At 36.3% G+C, this 19,548-nt stretch overlaps 2 protein-coding genes across 2 annotated transcripts; both read right to left on the reverse strand.

Annotated features, from left to right (window-relative positions):
• Window positions 1–3,846: 3,846 nt before the first annotated feature.
• Window positions 3,847–12,278, reverse strand: LOC103135369 (melanopsin-A-like). Its single transcript, XM_007548036.2, has 9 exons — window positions 11,440–12,278; window positions 8,731–8,864; window positions 8,407–8,610; window positions 7,528–7,699; window positions 7,247–7,408; window positions 5,901–6,008; window positions 4,990–5,161; window positions 4,577–4,720; window positions 3,847–4,470 (listed from the first exon to the last, which is right to left on the reverse strand). The coding sequence occupies exons 1-9, from the start codon at window positions 11,604–11,606 to the stop codon at window positions 4,063–4,065; spliced, it is 1,671 nt and encodes a 556-aa protein (XP_007548098.1). The 5' UTR covers window positions 11,607–12,278; the 3' UTR covers window positions 3,847–4,062.
• A 4,128-nt stretch (window positions 12,279–16,406) lies between these two features.
• LOC103135370 (putative defense protein 3) lies at window positions 16,407–18,182 on the reverse strand. The gene is made up of 5 exons (XM_007548037.2): window positions 17,967–18,182; window positions 17,702–17,814; window positions 17,392–17,501; window positions 17,192–17,256; window positions 16,407–17,096 (listed from the first exon to the last, which is right to left on the reverse strand). Exons 1-5 carry the CDS (start codon window positions 18,151–18,153, stop codon window positions 16,987–16,989), a joined length of 585 nt encoding a protein of 194 aa, XP_007548099.1. The 5' UTR covers window positions 18,154–18,182; the 3' UTR covers window positions 16,407–16,986.
• Window positions 18,183–19,548: the final 1,366 nt, after the last annotated feature.

Raw genomic sequence — 19,548 nt, forward strand, 5'->3', positions numbered from 1 at the left:
TTAGCTTTAGGGGCATTAATAAACGGTACTACTGAGTAAATTTCACTTCAACGTCCATGGTTTTGAAACAGAGATCTTGCTGAATGTTTTGTTTGCATCCATGGAAATTATATTTTTGTATTTGTTCAACATGTAGAGCAGTCACTCTACACATTATCTGCTCAATGCCTATTTTTAACAAATCTCTTTGTTTAGCATGTATCTTTGGATCTGAAGACACTTAGTTTGGTTAGTATCTTATAGTTAGTATTTAAGAGACTGAGTTTTTTGTATGAGTCACATAATTTTAAACCTTATATGGTTTTGTAAGCCAAATGACTGTTGCAACAATAAGTCTGCTGATTTTATATTTCCTAGGGCCTCAGAAATCATGTTTGTGAGTGGGGTCACTGATGTCTTAAAAAGGTTTTATACTATTCAACAAGGAATCCCACGGTAGTCTGATTATGACCCGGCTGTGTACCGGTAATTATTTTGTAGAGAGTAAACATTCAGAGATGCTTCCATTTCTGATATATCTGCATCAGTGAGGTTCTCGTCTAATTGTTTTTAATTTTTGTGTGAAAATGTTTCTCATTTTTAGTTGCAATGTCATTTCTGTTCCTGCTTACAAATATCAAAAATTGTCAGAAGTATCTTGATTCATTAGTACAATGAGTCTACCACCAACAATTTAGGCAAGGTCAGTAGACATAATAGAAAAAAATAAGATATTGCACTTCATTCTGTTTTTGTAGCATCCACTTAACATATTGTGTCAAGAAATGTAGTATCCTGTATTCACTGATGTTGCTTTTGTGACAATACATAATTGATTGTGGGTATTCATTTAATTAATTTCCTTTTTTTGTTTCAACATTTGGTTTGGTTTGTTGTTTTTTCTGAATGATAAAGGTGGGAAATTGGAAAAAGCATGTGGAAAAAAAACGATCAAATCTGAATGTTGTTCTCTACCTCCCCCTGCTGGCCATTTGCTGTCATTATTTCCAATCAGGTTTGCTTTGTCGGTGTAGTCAAGTATTATGCTATTTAAACAAATGTTTTATGAGAATCGGATATTTAAAAAGACTTTGTCTGTGTCTGATCAATTATAATTGTATCACCTCTCATAAAATATTCACACTAAGGCCCTCCAAAGGCAAATATGTAATGCAACCAGTTTTTTAACTTTTTTAATAGAGATTCTTCTTCATTTTGCCGCTGAAAATTAATGTATCCTGCTGTTCATTGCTTCAAGTTTTCATTATGTAAACCCCTTTGAATTTTCCCTGTTGCTAAAATGTGATATTCAAATAAATTTAACTTGATTTTACATGAGAGGCTTTTCTCTCTGGCTGAAAGGTTCTGCATAAATAAAGCTGTGTTGCCTCTGAAAATGTTTAGTTGATAGGCTTTTCTAGTCCTACTGACCACTCAAATTGTTCAGTCACTCAGTCGCTTTCTCTCATCTGCACTTACAACCGTTCCCACCCACAGTCCAAAAATACCCATAAGAAGTAAAGTCCCTTTAATGGATGTGAATTTAACACATTTGGTTATCTCATCTGTTTTTGTCTTGCTGACCTGTTAAACAAGTATCACCCCTCCCACTCAGGAATGGCGTTAGCCCCCGTTGACCCAGAAAAGAGCAAAGTGGATTTGGTAGATAAGTGCACATCTGGATGGAGGCAAAATTTTCCAATATTTCTGTCTCTGCAAGCCTCAAATCAAAACAAAGTTTATATTAGTTATTCTTGAATAGCAAAATATCTTCAGTTAGCAAAATTTGTGCTTCATTTCTTCTTTAGAACACTGTGATTATATTGAATATGCGAATAATACATCTTTTGGTTTGCACATGGCTTCAGAGACAGTTTTACTGCTGCTGACTAATTGGGACATTCTTTTGTAGTCATATTCTGTTCAGCCTGGAAATCATTGGTTGTGACAAGCCTTTCGTTGTTCGCTGACCTCCTTGGTTCACTACTGTGTTTTGTGCTAATATTGTATTTTCAGCAACAAACATTGCTTGACATTGCACACATAAAGGTCTACGAGAATATTTCTAACCCTTTAGGCAGTAATTAAAGACGAGGATAGAATTCAAAACAGGTTTATTATAACCACATAATTTTTGTTTGAAAATAGTTTTCATTAGGTCCATGGAGCTTTCTTTGGTTGGCAATGTGTAGACAATATAGATATTGTCTGTATATCTATATTGACTTTTTTTTTTTACATTTTTAAAAATGAGGAAACGTTTTTTTTAAATGAAGAAACAATAAGAAACAAATCAGAATATACAGTAGTAACAGTATGACATTTGAATCTTTGAACAGTTACATCTACAGGAAATTACAGAATAAAATGTTGGAAACATTGATTTAAAGAACAGATAGTAAACAGGTGGAATTTAAGACTACATGGAAAGAATAACAGTGACACTGATATGAAGAAAATGTGCAAGCTATGCAAGGTAAGATGTAACATTTCTCATAAACGCATGTACTTTTTACAAAATGTACAATAATTTAATATTCTGACTTTAAATCTACAGAGATTCCAAAGAAAAGAAGCTGTAGTATACATACAAACAGGCCTCAGCAAGATGTAATAATGGCTCAAACAGCTTGCTAAAACTAACTGATTCATAAAAACATATACCTTATCCTTATCCAAACCAAAGCTCTTGTAAATTGTTTTGGGTTCTGTGTTTATTCACTTTATTGTTCAGTTGTTGCAAAAAGGTTCTGGGGTTTCCATGTTCCTCTCAAGAGTGTTGAATATTTTTATTCATTAAATGTTGGCTTGTGATTCCTCTGTGGTTTCAGATGTCAGAATGATGTGAAAATGGTGACAGATGGACATGCAGTAAGAAAAAAACATCAATTTGAACAGTAGAAAACCTCTTGAACTGTGGGGAGTGTCAGACTGACAGCCTTGATCTTTCAGTGAAATACAATTAAAAATATTTCAGACTTGCTGATGAGAAAGGAAGCCAATAATTTGCTGTGTATTTTGTGAAAACAATAAATCCCACCCTAGGCAGCTTATTAATATAATTCCCACCTGGGTCTTGCATTTTTTGATACTTTTGTCTTCCACTCAACTTCCTATAATATATTTGTATGCAAAACTCTATTAATGACCATGTTCTTTAACAAGGACATTTTGGTATTTACCTTTCTTGTTGGACGTTACCAGTTATGTACTGGACAATATTGGCCAATATTTTTAAAAAATCCAGTTTATATACAGAGTGTAGTGAATTTATTCCAACTCAGACAGATTTAATATTCAATCCCAGTTATGAAATAATGACATTTTGATGTGAATCTGGTTTGCTGAGATGCACTTACATCCCAGCAAATTACACCTCAAATGACTAACATTGTTGCCACTGTTTTAGAATGACCAACTTCAACAGAGCGGTATCAGAGCAGTGAGCATGGAGAGAAATATTACGGTGTTATGGGAGATAACCTACCTTTCCTGAGGGTTTGAACTACTTCACTTTTCATTACACTGCTGAATTGTTGCCAGTATAAATCTGGTCCATGTGGCCTAAAGAAGCTAGCACAACAAGATAAAAAAAATGATTATCTGAGCTTCAAAGACACAGTTAGAACATGATATTGTTTTGTTTTCCTTCAATTTCTTATTGATTTTAAGGAATTAAGGGAAGCAAAAATATTATATCTCTATAGCTCCACTCTTGTCTGATTTTCAACACTTCTGCTGCATTGTCTGATTTCATAAAAAAATGCAGAAGGAGAATATACTGAGGATTTTTTCAGTCCAGATAATATTTTGTGTGTGTGGAACATCAAGCTTTGAAAAAGAAAAATACAGTCATTGTTTTGTCTGTGTGTGTGTGAGAACTCAAAATAATATGCAAGATGCCTTTTTACATGGATCTTTCCAAGCCAGAGAACTGTATCTTGCTTAACCTCACAGAATTTCTTCTGCTCTGCAGTTTCTGTGGTAAAAGTCACAAGCAGGACAATTCAACATGCTGGGGAAAAGGACAGGACATTGACCTCTGTGCATTTGATTGTCCAAAGCACACATATTTCCATGCGGTCAAGAGAGTAGTTTCACTGCCTCGAATACTTCTGTTGAAAAGTTCAGACTAACAAAGACATTGTTTTCCATTGCCTCAATGTTATCTTCGAATCGGACACTGTTGGAACTGATGATGCTGCTTTCAGAGGTGGGACTGATGACAATTATGCGAGGAACACTCTGGGGAGACTTTGGTTCAGCGTAGGGTTTTTTCCCAAGATTCAGGGAATCAAAAGAGCTGCTCTTCTGGCTGTGCAGTCGATCCCTGAAGTTGTTTTTGTCATTGCACGTGTTTGAAATCTCGTCATTTACACTCTCACTGCGCCTCCTGGTTAGAACGAGTAAAGGTAGAGTAGCAATAGTCAGAGAGCTGGAAACCAGGTCAGGGTCGCAGGTGCTCAGTGGGTCACTCATAGTAGGTGGTTGCTGTACATATGGACATAATAAAGAGAAATAATGTGTTAGATTTGAGTTTTGCTAGAGCAATAATAGCCAAAACAAAGTAACAACTAAATGAATTGCATTATCTCACCTTTTCTGGTGTGTATTTATTTGTTTTCTGCTCTGATGGCCTCTTGCAGGACCTGCCTCTGTACGACTGCCTGTATGATGACATGTTTTTGAAGGAACTTCCTGATTTCCTCCCCAAATGTTCCATCTCCATATCCTTCAACATCTGTTAAAAAATTGTCAAAAGGTTTGGTTCTACTTAAGCTTTGGAAAAACATTGCATGTGCTTAGTAAAAACAGCTGTGAGAAGATACCAAAAGTTACAAAATAGAAAGAAAAAAAAAATATATAGTCATTATCCAGTCATGAAAGTCTTGCAATCAAGTGGCAGAGACAATGGAAATTGCTGAAAAGCATGCAAAATTATATTCACCATAGTTCTTTCAGATTAAAGGCAATAATTGTGGGCAAATGTAGAAATGTGTGCATCATTACCGTATCAAAGCGGTTGGGTATAGCGTTGATGAAATGAGTGCGTGAAGCGTTGGACTGTCTACTGATGATGGAGTCCCTCAGAGAAGATTCGCTGATGGAGTAGGACAGGCACTCCTTTCTGGGAGCCCGAAACAAAAACCACAGACAGGGCACCTTTTCTGCCAGAGTCATCCTGTTGAGTTTGAGAATAGACAGCACATTAGGCACATGGTGTCGAAACTAAACTAGATATTGTGTGCAGTGTATACAACTAAAGTTAACCTTTTTCTCTCTCTCTCGCTTATGCAAGTGAAAAAATATATTTCTGGTCGATTGTGATCACCAAAACGATGAGAGAGTTTCTAAACTATTCTTCTTTATTTTCTTTGAAGTCAGAAATGTACATACATTTAGATAAAACTACTATACCTTTGAGCAATTTTGGAAAGCCTGGATGCTGATGTAATGATTTTGTGGGAATCTAATTCACACCATACAGTTAAAAAAATAAGTGCCTTCTGTGGATTTGTTACCACAGACACACTGCTTCCCTCTGTGACTTCATGGGAAACGCTAAAGAAATCAATCAAGTCTGGTACATTGTAGGGTATATTTTCCAGATATATGTCCATCTGTTCAAACAATTACGCAAACATCAACTCTACAAAAACGTTAAGACCTCATGCTGCTGATTGAGAAGCTTGTGAAAAGATACCAAAATATTTCACTCTTTTCAGATCCAGAAAAATGATCTCATTTAACATTTAGCACATAAAATTTATTTAGGTAATTCTAACTGATCTAGGCTGATTTAATGTGTGTGTCTTTTCACACTTGTTTCTAGCCATTCTAGAGTGAGAAAAGGACAATTCTAGCAATCCTGTAACGATAAGCAAATAAAAAGTCAAAAACAAAGCCTCCTTACTGGTTACCTGTATTTGTTGTGTATGATGGCATAGATAATTGGGTTATAGATTGTGGATGCCTTTGCAATGACTGCAGGGACAGCCTTGGAGTATGGCGATAAAATGTTGGCATAACTGAATGAGACAAAAGAAAACACATTTAAAACTTTCTCACGGTGCAATACTAAGCATAATTATTCATTTAGCTATCTGCAGCTGTTTGTTTTGCTTTTCTGGTGAAAATATAATAACGCATCAAAACTGAGAGATCCTTCTGATTTTTTTGTTTTGTGACATAGTGAGGGTTCATATCTGGGTAGAGATTAACTTCTGCCATCTGCTAGGGACGGCTGTTTAAATCCATCTGATCATGTTTGCTCAAGTGCTTAGATGTGTTTGTGTGTTTGCATGCATAGGCCACCGTCCCCAGAGAACAACCGGGAAAAAAAGAGATGTGATTTCAGACTAAAACAACTTCATTTTAATCCAGCATTTAGCCAAAGGTACAAGAGGCTTACTGAAGGTTGGGATAAGTATAAGAGGACCAATGTGCAGATTCAAAATCTTCAACTTATCTCATGTTTCATCAAGATGTACTTTGCTTCCTGGTGACAGTAGCATGTAATGACTCATCAGAAACCTGCTTCAGAAATCGCCTTCATTCCCAGCAAGATAACTCTTAGCAAAATGCCTGTGACAATTGATTTTTGCAGTCTCTGTAATGGATGTTTTAATATGTTCTTGCACTACAATGCATCCCCTTCATTTGCTGTTAAAAATGTATCACCTGCTTTGGTTTCACCATTGAAGACTGAACAGTTGTCTCTGTGAATCTAACATGTTCTTATTCCAACATTGAGAACATGGAATATTTTCTAGAACCCTCTCTCATAAGTGTTACCAGCAAGATTAATATTTTTTTCTTTTAAAAAAAACAAAAAAAAAAAACAGGCTTTGCATGCAATGCAGCTGTTCATTACAAGTGACTCGAAAACAGTCTTATGGTGTTGTGGATTATACTACATTGCAGCTCTGTTCCTCTAATATAAGCAGGAATTATTGGAAAATCTCTTTCACTGTACTTTACTGTCTTAGATGAAAAAAAAAAGAAAAGTTGACTGTTTTTTCTCTGTTTTTCTTTCGTTCATGTGTGCAGTGTATGTAATCCCAGACATTGCAGTGCAACGTTAACTTGTACTTTTACTTTTGGTAAAAGATTAGCATTGATGGCTACTGCCTTTGTTTTTAAATCTACTGAACATTTTACTTACTACTGTCCTAAATAACATATATGTGAAATTGGTTGACTATTGTGAAAAATTCATTCCCTACAGCTCCAAAACCTTTTTTAAAAATCCATAAATTGATCTTACCCAGCCCAGGAAATCAATGTGACACAGGCGTATGGTGACCAGGAGAGGACATACACCACAATGACAACAAAGGCAATCTTTGCCAATTTCCACTCACTCCTGATGGACTTTTGTTGGATAAGAGTGGTTTTTCTGACCTGAGTGCCCAAACGTTCGACCGCCCTGTAAATGCAGCAGGACAGTTAAATAAAAATGCAGGTAGTGTTTGTGATGACGTATTTTTATTAGATTTTTTTTTGCAATATATAAACATGTTTGTGAACATATTTACGTTACAGTACCTGCCAGTCTTTCGTATAGATAGAAACATTCGAAGATAGCAGAAAAAGATAATTCCCAGCGGTATAAAAAAGACAAAACAGCAGAGCATCATGGTGTAGCTCCTATTAGCTGTTGTATAAGTAACATAATCCCATGTGCAAGATGTCATCAGTCCCTCTGGGATATAGGAACCTACAGGGTTAAAGGAGCATCAGATGAATGTTCAGAGAAAGCAAGATCAATCTGATTGTGTTCCTTTAGGAAGATGAATTACCGTCTGTTAGATACAAAAAAATTATAAAGGGTTTTTGTAAACAGGTAAAACATGCACATGCACTAATTTCCTTAAGTCTATATTTAATTAGCAGAGCATCTTCATTTCTCCTAGAGTCAGTTTTGTCAGTTTGAATATTTATTTTCTCCTAAAGCTGCTATTCGTTGAATCCTGTTACTGTATGTATGTTCGATTTGATGCACCTTTATTTCACACAGTGTGTATTGGGATAAAAGGTGTGAAATTGCAGTGATTTCAGTGTCTCATTATGTTTTCCATATTTCAGGAGTAACAGACTTTCTATTAAATGTCCTATTAGTTCCGCTTCGCTGTGGGATTAATTAGAAAATAAGTCAGATGTTATCAGTTCAAAATTTTAGTCAGCGGAGCGACTTTCATTACAGCAGACAAAGTGTCTGCATAATGTAGTAAGAGAATAAGTAGAATTATGACAGTCCTTTCTTTGACATTTGTATGACAGTAATGAAAATTTTATGATTAAATTTGCAATATGTTCAAATAATCTTTGTCAGATTGGCTGAGCTGGTAAGCAAACTCTGTGTGTTACAGTAACAAATGAGTATGAAGGTGATATTTTGTCAAAGCTGTACATTTTCCTACTTACTCCAACCAACAAGAGGAGCCAGACTCCAAGCCAAAGAATAAAACCAGATGAGAAAGATGACAAAAATCGTTCTCCGTTTAGAACCCCACTGCATGGTCTGCAGTGGTCTGGTGATGGCCAGATACCGTTCAATCGATATGGCCAGAAGGTTTATCATGGAAGAAATGCCAAAAAGGGCACCACAGAAAGCATAGAGTTTACAGCCTACAATAAAAGAACACACAACAAAAAACAAAAATAAGTACAAAAAATAAATGACTAAATAAATACCCATCTGATGTTCCAACTTAAAGATGTTTTTCTCAAAGTAAAAGTCAAACTCACCAATGTCTCCAAACATCCATTCCTTGTAGAGGCAGTTGACAAAGAAGATGGGCGACTGTGTGAAAGCCATCAGGAAGTCGCTCACCGCCAAGTTTATAATGAAGTAGTTGGGGAGTTTACGGAGCTTCTTGTTGCTATTTAAACACAAAAACAGGGAAAAGCGGAACGTTTTGAGAAAAGTAACGTTTTTAAGACCGAACTCACTTATCTGGAAATTCTAGTTGTAGTGGTCATTGGTTATTTTTATGAGCACATCAGTTATTGTGTGATGACCATGTCCTAAACTGAACAAATTAAATAAATATAAAAGCATCCTCAGACTAAAAACGACTCAAAAAAAACAATTTCTTAAACTTCTTGCTTCTTAATAAAGCTCTACATATAATTCAGTATGTTTAGAAATGGATGGATGGATGGAAAACATTTGTGGAGTGTTTTGTCGTAAACCTGATCTAGTTTTATCTGTTATGTTTAAGCAGGCGATGAATCCCATCTCAGACCATAGTAATTGTTTGGAGATTCTACATAATTGATTTTTTTATTAACCAAAATGTAAAAATCGCTGTCTACTACTGTGAATATGATCCAAACGATTGTCTTATTCTTATACAACTTAAAATAGAAAGAAAACTTTAAAGGAAAATCCAAATGTTCCCCCAAAATAAAACAAAACATGTTGAGTTGGGTGGAAGTTGTGAAGTGTGTCTTCGACCGTCTGTCACTTTTGACCTCTGAGGATGGACAGTGTGTTTTTTGTAACTGCCTCAGTTGAAGAATTACATCACTTGTCTGACTGAATTTCCACAGGCATTTGTCAGAGTTGGCGTTAGTCCTCCTCCTTGAAGAGGAGTTCTTGGATGCGCTGCTGCTTCAGAGTGTGACCTGCAAACTGCCCAGCAGAAATGTTCATCCTTTCTGTTGTACAATTACACATTTTCCTTAATAACTAACAAATTTTAGTAACCGCAACATGACTATGAAAACTTATACCTGTGTGAAAAAATAGTTGTAGCTGCTGGAACTTCTTGTCTTTTAAAGTAGTAAGCATCTTTAAATGAGATGCTTAATTTTGCTTTTCAAATTAAATAAATCAGTTCATTTTAACAAAACATTCAAGTTATATCAAAATGAATATAAGGATGCAAATCAAACTTCTCTGAGCCTCATATGGACTGTCCACTATATCAGGGATACTCATTACGTAATAAAAGACATTATCAAATTAGGTCATCCTTCATATAGATAGAAACACTAATGCCAATTTTATTGAAATCATACAAACAAGTGGTACTGTTTTCAGTGTTTCTAAAATCAAAATACTTCTTGAGTATGAAAAGTACTGTAAGTAATTCTGAGACAGCAGTGTTTCACATGCTTGTTCTTCAGCCCATTTATAGTGTCTGCCAAGTGAAGAAACCAAAACAACAAAATAGAGAAAGAGTCTAATCATGTCCGTTGATAGACAGATGGAATATGAGAGCTGCTGACAATCCCCAGGACACACACACACACACACACGCGCATACATGTGCATGGCACGCGCGCGCACACCCACACACACACACACACACACACAAGCATTCGCATGTACAACCTCACACAGACACACACACACTGACCCAGTTTCTGTGGAACAGTTAACATCAGTAGCACAAATGACAAATCAGTTTCTCCAGATTATATGTAATGCATGTACTCCCTCCAGGACTTCCAGCAGAAACTTAACTTTAACTTCAAGAATGACTCATCTCTGAGAATGACGCATCAGATTAAAAAAAAAAAAAAAACATTACCTAAATCTGACTATATGGCACATCCACAGTTAAAGTAAGTACAAGTAATGGCCTGTTCCAAATATTTTATGCACTTGTGCTATGGGAAAAAGCAAATTTTTTAACAGTTTACACATTAGAGAACACTTCATTGCTCATGCTTAACAGATTTAAATGTCTATAAATATGTTGGGTAAAAAGGCTTTTTGCTATTTTATTTCATGTATGGCACAAAATCTTCACATTTACATTTAAAAACTTCAGGAAAATTAAAGTTTGTAAGTGTAAAATAAACCTGATGGAAGTGGAATTCAGTGTTACTACAATTATTGTGGACAATAATGTCACATTTAGACAAGAAACATGTATTTAAATTTAAATGACGGGTTCAATATGTTCTAATCCTTTTTGTTGGTTTATTTATTTCTTTGTAGTTAAATACAATATTACAATTAATGGCCTGTTGAAAAAATATGTTGCTACTCCAGTTATTTTAGTTATACATTAAAGATTGAAGAATGAAAGGACTACTTATGAATAACTGCCAGCTTTCTGGAAACTTATACAAAATTGAATAAAAATACTCTCTTTCTTTTCTGATCTGTTATGACAACCTAGTTGGTCAAAATGATCTTTTCTGATTGCTTGATACCTATTTTATCCAAATAAAAAAGAACTGATTACAAATTCACAAAGCCTTTTTTGAAGGCAGTATTCTCCTCATTCTGTTTTGTTTTGTGTCATAAAAATAGTAGACCCATCTAAGCAGGGAAATTAAGTCTCTGCTGTGCTCTCAGACGTCTCTTGGACTTTTTAGAATGATAATTTACATTTTAAAATGTACAGGGCTATAAAAGTAGAATTTAACATTGCTATTTGAATTCTTAAAGTTAAACAAACAAACAAACAAACAATAAAGAACCTCTTTCGGACTCACCTGTAGAAAGCAAACATAACCAGGGCATTCCCAATGATGCCAAGTGCCCCGATTACAATGACGAAGAAAGCGACGACATAGTGAGCATGGTCGGGCACATCAACCTTGCTGTACAGGCTTCTCTTGCTGTGCGCTTCCTCGGGCTCCATGCTCTCAGTGGACCACATGATTCAGACACCTTGGCAGGATTTCCAACCTGATGGTATATATTAGTTGGTAATCCCATTCTTTCTGCCAGAGTTGAGCCTCCATGGCTTTAGTATTGGTGGTGATATATGGCATCCTGAAGTCCAAATTTTTAGAGTTTACTCAAATTATTTTTTCAGTCACACAGGTTGCTCCCGTTCTAGTCCATCTGTCCAGAATTTGCTAAATTTAACCAAAGTTTTCTGCACTATATATGTTGCAGAACATATATAGCCACTTCATGCTGGATATGAAATGATGTCCCCACGGCTCTCCAAGTCTGCAGCCTCCACTTTCTCAATCCTATTTTACTCTGCAGCTCAAAAGCTGATCTTCCACGCGTAGTCTTCAAGTATTTCCTGTTGATACTGCGTGAACTGAAATTATTATGTCATTCCGGCACAATAAAGCCGACCCTCGCTCCACAATGTCACTGTCAGTCCAGTCAGTGTTTGCCTGCGACCTCTTCAGCCATCACACCCAGCTGTGTGCCCAGCTGTGAGTCAGTGGCTTGGCGTTGGTTATCTCTTAAATCACTGACATCTAACCTCTCGTCTCTTTCTATCTGTTCATCTCCTCCACTGTCCCGTGTTGCTCTGGGACGCAGTTCGCTCTCTTTCTCACATCACTCAGTCTCCCACCCCCGCTGCCAAGTAATATGGCCCAGCCCTGAGCTCTAACCCTTTAACTACCACATTCTTACATAACATGGTGTTCACAGCACATATTAACAGCCAGCTATGCTCAGACATATGTCAGACATATTGTTATTGTGGCATGCTATTTGTAATGCACCGATTCTTAGCAGTGAAGTTGACGTGTGGACATGAGGATATGCGATTGCGCTCAGAGTAAGACGACTCAGAATCACTTGTTTGGCAAAGAAAGACGAGACGGAGAGGCTTAGCTTTTCACATATGGTAAAACAGATTGGTTTCATGACGAGCCACGTATATCTGAAAAGCTATAAATAAAGTGATAAATAAACTACATCACCTGCATTGCCTTAATGCTCAGAGAACATGTTTCAGTTAGTCACAATATATACTAAAGACGGTAAATATTTTCACATTAATCTCATTTAATTGCACAGTGGATTTTCTTTTTATATCTGGAATTTCTATTGGATCACCTTTTGAACAAACATGATCAAACTCTACAACATTAGTTGCACAACTGTTTAGCTGGACAAGTGTAAAAAGAAATATGTCCAGCTTTACATGCTGGACACATTTAACAAAGAGAGATGAAGAAAACAGAAAACAATAATGTGGAGCTCAAACATGTCAACTTAGCCCCTAAAGCAAGAAGAAGTCTTAATCTGGACAGTGGTCATGCATGTATGTGGTTGAGTGTTTGATCTGTGATGGGAAAAAAAAAAAAAACTTACAATACAATCTGGCTGTAAATGTGCCATGTGTTGTTTTTGCACGTGTGTGTGATTTTACGCCTCAGCATTTTGTTTCTGGTCTTTTACGGGCTTGTGCACCGCTGATCAAAAAGTAGATGGACGGACGGATGTATGTTTAGGGATTAATGTCGCCACTTCCACTGAGCCGGTCACAGCTGCTGTGTTTATGTTTGCCTGTCAGCTGGGAATTATGCATCAATAAATCTATTGCTGCTGCACATGAAGACCCGCTATTCAGCTTAGTTTTATTCAACATGTAGTGCTAAAATGTTAAAAACATGTAACCTTACGGCACTTAGCATGAAACGCAAACAAACACACACAAGCCTAATTCAAACTGAGCTGGATTTGAGTCAAATGTTATTAAAATTATCCACTTTAGTCAAAGTCAAATACTATTTTAAAAAATCTGATTCTGGTCAGTCAGTAAAAAACTGTCTGCCTAGAGAAGACAACCAACGGCGTGAAATTCTGGTTTTCTTCCATTGTCTCATCATCCGTATGTAAAAGGTGACAGTGGGAAGAGACAACTATCTACAAACAGACGAAAAACCAGCAGAACCAGACTTGGGTTGCGTGGCCATCTAAATCCTCAGCGAGGGATTGGGAGTACACAACTAAACACAGATGCACTTATAGACAATATACTTTACAATTATTACTTAAAATAATGAAAACTGGTCAAATAATGTTCCTCACACTGCTGTTGAAAAACTAGTTTTGTTTGGGTTTGGTGGTAGGAAATTAGTAGTTCAGACCTTTGAATTTTTAATAGATTTAGCTCATCATGCTTGTTTGATCTGAGCATCATCAGCATAACAGTACACATTTAGCCCGAGCCATCTGGGGCAAATGTGAATTCAGACAAAATCCACTTGGGATGAAGCACTGCCTGCATGCATGTTCCACCCCCTGGTTTGCTGCTACTGACTTCCTGCAGCTGTCCACTAATGCATAAAGTACAAAGCCAGGAGTGGTTCTGTTCTCAGTCTCACTTGGCCATTTGGGGGAGCTTGTGAGTTACTGGTGACTGGCACAGAAACCGCAACACTGGCTTGGTAAAAACCAGCCCCTTGTTTTGCACTTTGCTTTGTACAGAGGACGTTATTTTACCCAACACTCACTGGAAGGCTTCATTCACTTCATTCTCTGCCAAACTACAACCACAGGGAGACAAACAGCGTAGAAACTTGCTCGTTGTTTTCAGCGTCTCCTTCTGTTTGCTAGTTGGCCATTATGAAATGCATTCTGGTAAATCAGGCTCAATGAGACAAATCCCATCTGAAGTACTGCAGGGAGATGAGAATCAAGCCAAATTGAGTTGGAAAGCAATGGTAAGGCTAGGTCCAAGCCCCTGTAAACTTACAGTGAGTTGTATCAAAAGTAGAAATATAATGTAAAAGGAATTATAAGCCAATAACTAAGACTGTAGGAAAATAGCTTGTTACTTGATTAGATTTAATACAGAAACTATTGGAGAAAAGTATTTTGTGGCTAAAATGTGTTACGTTTTGGAAAACACCAGCAACTGCATACTATTAAAAGTTTCTATTTTCTCAATGAAAAGCCCACAAATGTAAAAAGTGACAAATACCAATCAGGCAATGCACGATCTGTGTATGTATATTAAATGCAACACTTCATGTCAACACTTGAAACACGCCTCAGGAAAGAAGAGATTACGACAGAATCAAAGCAGTGGTGGTGGAAAAACATTTAAGAAAAAGAACAATTTTCAAAACTGAAGAAATTAGTTGACATTATGATGATCTGGATGCACAATCATTTTTCTTTTACATTCAGAAAATATTCCTGTAAACAATGTATTAAAAGAGTCAATGAAAATATGCACTTTTTATTTGATCGGCCGCAGCATACCCAGTTGTGTTTTTTTTCTCTCTCTCTCTCTCTCTGATTGCACCAAGTAGTTTTTTTTATTTTTATTTCAAAGCACCATATGCTTTGTCATTATGGGTAAAGACATCAGTGGTTTGGGATACAAAGAGCGTGACCTCGACACTGGCTCAGTGTTCCACATGTCAATGAGTCATTTACTATTGAACCAGCTGGTGACACTGGTGCTCTGCCTGGGCTGTTAGATAAATAGCGAGCACGCAGAGGAGAGAGACTAATTATAATTGACTGCTGGGTACTTTCTGACAGGAGCTGCAACCGCAGGCACATGAGACCCTTGAAAAATCGATGTTACACTACACAGAGACGTAAGCAGCATTGAGTGTCAACAAAGTAAGCATGAAAGGCAGTGTTAGGTGTTCGTTGCCTGGAGACGACTTTTCTTGATATCAGCTTATCAATCTTAAGACGAGGGTTCACACATGGATGGGTAAAATGCATGTGAGCTTTTCATAATACTTTAATTTTAATTAAAAAATGAGTCTAGGTTGAATTCATTCAAAGTCCTCTTTTGCTCAAATTTGAATCTGCTTTCGTAAACTTGAACCTGGGTATAAACTATGCGATTTTTGGCCCATTTTTAAGCAATTTTCCTGTTGTGAAACAATTTTAGTAATTGAGCCGAGTCTCAGCCTAATCGTGTGCCACGCATGTTGTTGTATGCTGGGGGTAACGAAAAGGAATGAACATCTCACAACCAGCTACTGATCAGCAATTATACGGTCTCATAAAAATCAGTGAGGTTTGAAATTCTGGTTGCCTCTTGTGAGAATATTGCACTGTTGAAGCAGCGTCATAAAATGAATTCACCTTAAACTCTCTCACTCACTGGAATGCTCCTCACAAAAGTATATAAATGACCTAGCTTACTGTAATTAGGTATAACAAGTAAGATAATATATTAATAATATTACAATGTTGCTTGCGTGAAAGTAAACAAGAGGAAGAAATTCAAATATTTTGAACTTTAGATCTTCAGCCACATAAACATTTCCATTTGCATATTTAATTTCAATGTTTACTCATCACTCTCAAAATCAAAATAAATCAGTATCTTTTTAAACAGATGGATTTCACTGTAGAGAAGTTAAAGTTGAAGTTTCTCCACACAGACTGGTAGGGATTGCCAAGGAAGTGCATTTGTCTTCTGGGGCATTTTCTGTTTCTCAGGGCGAGAATCTCCAAGTTTTTCTTTTTCTTTTCAGTTCCAGACTCAAGGTTGTTATGACTGCTTTCCGCATTTCCTGTATCAGAAATACTCTCTCTCTCTCTCTCTCTCTTTCTCTCTCTCCTTTCTCCAAAATTCAGAAAACTGGTCCAAGATATAAATATTTCTAGGAAACTTTCAGTATGACTGATGTGACTAAAACATTAAATTTTGCTTTTGTCTGTAGGGTATAAGTGTTAAGTTGTTTCCAACAAAATTGTTTTCAAACAAACAAAACAGGATCAGATGTTCTCCATGTCACAGGTAAATTTATTAACCTTTTTTCCTCATCAGACTCCAAGTGCGTAGAACAGCAGCAAACAGTGGCGTGATGCAGAGAATGTGGGATGTTCAGCTTTGAAAGACAGATGTGATGCAAGTTTTAAGCCTCTTTTGTGTTTGTGTTCACAATCATGCTAGAAATCTAGGTTAGCGATCAAACCATGTGGAAAAACTAGGTCATTACAAGCTCTTCAATACTTGAAATGAAATTAAGTCAATAACAAACCAGCACAGTTAGACTTTGCATGTCACACATAACCCACTTTTTACCTGTCAATCCATAACAGTGTCTTTATTTTTAAGCCTGCTCTTTTTTAAGCAAATTATAGCTCTATGTTTGCAATTGATTTTCAACATAATATCTTAGCTTGACATAACTATAATGTTTTGTTTTGTTTTTTTATTTAGCAAAACCTCAAAAAAAGAACATATGTTTAATCTGTATGACATCATTTTGGGTTCAAATAATCAACACTGAAAACTTTTTTTTTTTCTTTGTGATGCACAAAAAGAGTCAAGAAAAGTGATAGGAAAAAATGTTTCCTGTTTACCCAAAAATCCGTATCACCAAAAAATATATCAAGAAGAGAAGAACAGGGTTTTCTTCAGCAATTCCTGCACTTGCATTCGTCGCCATCTTAAGACCACCCAGGTCCTCTAAAAATCAAAATATTTGGTGAATAAAATGCACAACTATTCTCAGCATTTTTTATTTATTTTTTTTGTTGGCCAGTCTGCTGTACTGTACCTACCACTGGGCAGAATGTTGGACCTCACATTTATCCAGTAGACGGTGCGCTGCTGAGCCACTGTGGCCCTGAAGAAGACAATAAACACTTAAACATTATAAAACACATCCACGTAAAACACAATGTGTACACAACCAAAGATTTTAATGAAAAAAATCTTTACCAAGGTCTGAAAAAATATAAAATAGAAAAAATTACTTTACTTGAAATACACCGGGTGCATAATGTCATGTGGTATCCAGGTGTAGACCGTTGTGTTACTCTTCAGGTTGGTGTTGGCATGAGTTATGGCACCTTGTGGATTTCCGGAGCACTGTGAGCATAGCATATTTATGAATTAAAGAAAAATAGCTGCCAACCTTTATCTTGTCAAGTATTTTCTATGGATAAATTAGAAGATTTGTGAATACAATCAGACGTCTGAACTAACAAAGTCTAAACCCACATTTAAAGCCACATTTTTTTCAGAAGACATTTCTTCTTATTAAGTTTTGATCTGAATGTTGAGGGCACCTGGAGAAATTTGGTGTCTGGAGGAGGGGTTTTCCAGCTTCCATAAGCATCATTGAAATTTTCCCTTCGGGCTTCCAAAAGGACCCCTCTGTACTCCGGTCCGATAATGGTGACTGCAGGGGCGCATAACAAAGCAGAAGTTACCCACACCAAACGTAAGTGGTTTATATTTTTACAACAGTCTCCTTGCATTGAATCAGTGAACAAGAATGATGGCTCTAATGGTTTCTGTATTCCTTTCTTATTGGAGTCTTGAAGATCTTACCGGTAACAGGCATGCCAGGTAGGTACCGCTTCATGTTGGTGAGAATGGTGTACGGAGCTGGTGACGGCTGAGGGACAACTCCTGCATGACGAGGCATCATGTCCTTACAGGCACCGGTGGGAGCCCCATTGGGGTAGCAGTCCACAAAACAAAGAAATTGTAGGGTAAACAAACCGAGCAGCAGCATCGTGTTTGGATGTCTGAGGGGAATTTAGTCACTAGAGGAACTTTTATAAACTCAATCTGCTGAGTCATGCAACCAAAACATTATCTCTGGCTATGTCATGACCGTGGAATATGGCTTTTCACTGCCTTTTGGATTTCTAAACAAAAGAGAGATGTGATATAAATGCTTCTCATCACCAAACAAAGATCTCTTTTTTTTCCCGTCCTCAGCACACAGAACCGTAGAGACTGGTACCACGAAGAAAATATTCATGTAAACATATAAAGTTAAAAAAGACTGTATATAGACTGAGATATTCAAAACTAGAGAGAGTTTAGGAGATAGCAGATTCCTTCTCTCTCTTTTGACATTGATGATGTTACATCAAATTTTTCACAACACCTGCTTACGGAAGCAGGACTTTTGTTGAAGCTCTTGTAATGATCTTTGATTTAGTTGGTTCATTTATTACTTACTTGGAATTTGTTAAAGCAAGAATTATCTATTTATTAAAGCTGTATCTCATCACTGGTCGATAAACATGAGAAAAGTGATATTTTGGGAAAAAATAACTCAATCACAGAGAAATTAACAAACAACAGCAAGAGCCTAGGTTGCCTAGGTTAAGACTGCATTATATCTAATTATTTTACTGCTGCCTTTTTCTACATGCCACTTTAATTTGTTTGAGAATACAGTTAATTTACAGTATATAGTGTTATATCCAGTTGGATTGGGTTTCTTTATTACCATAAGTAGTGTGAAGATGGTCAACAAAATTTGATGAATAATGGAGAATTGTATATAAATGTATTTCTATGTATTGTATATAAATGAACTGTATATAAATGTATTGTTATAATATAGTTGTTTAGAAAGAAAATTATTAGTAAATATAAACATCATTTGTAAAAAAATAAGCTCATCAGTATGTCTGCAATTATCAGCTGACAACACAGTTTTAGAAAGATTATGTACATGGCTTAAATTCACATTCAGTCACACACATTAATATAAATACCCCATGTTATTGTGGGCTATCACACGACATAGCTTGAGGCAGTGTTGTACCAAAACCCTTTTATTCATCTTCCAAGACCTATCAAAACTCGAACTCTGACAAATTAATAGTTGGTCAGTAAGTTTTTCACAGTTAAAGAAACTTCAATATATTTCTCACACTTGTTTTGGTATTTTTGATCATGCCATGCTTCATGTTGTATAATTTCCAAATAATTATCTTGGATAGATTAATGGATGTATCAAAATGTATCATAAAACCATTTGTTTTCAAAATCAAGAAGTGTTTTTGTCTATTTTTTGCTGTCTCATTCTTACATTAAGAGAATATGTTTTGTTTCAGTTGATTAAAAGATTATTGCTGTATTGAAGAATAATTAATTTCCATGCATTGTC

Source organism: Poecilia formosa, unplaced genomic scaffold, assembly GCF_000485575.1.
Source record: "Poecilia formosa unplaced genomic scaffold, Poecilia_formosa-5.1.2 Scaffold25, whole genome shotgun sequence".
NCBI lineage: Eukaryota > Metazoa > Chordata > Actinopteri > Cyprinodontiformes > Poeciliidae > Poecilia > Poecilia formosa.

Coding starts and splice junctions, on each gene's coding strand:
- LOC103135369 (XM_007548036.2), bottom strand. CDS start 11,606: ATGTGGTCCACTGAGAGCATGGAGCCCGAGGAAGCGCACAGCAAGAGA. Junction 8,611..8,730: donor ATGGATGTTTGGAGACATTG/GTGAGTTTGACT, acceptor CTTTTATTGTAG/GCTGTAAACTCTATGCTTTC. Junction 7,700..8,406: donor GGCTCCTCTTGTTGGTTGGA/GTAAGTAGGAAA, acceptor TTAACCCTGTAG/GTTCCTATATCCCAGAGGGA.
- LOC103135370 (XM_007548037.2), bottom strand. CDS start 18,153: ATGCTGCTGCTCGGTTTGTTTACCCTACAATTTCTTTGTTTTGTGGAC. Junction 17,502..17,701: donor CAGACACCAAATTTCTCCAG/GTGCCCTCAACA, acceptor CTATGCTCACAG/TGCTCCGGAAATCCACAAGG. Junction 17,257..17,391: donor ATGCACCCGGTGTATTTCAA/GTAAAGTAATTT, acceptor TGTCTTCTTCAG/GGCCACAGTGGCTCAGCAGC.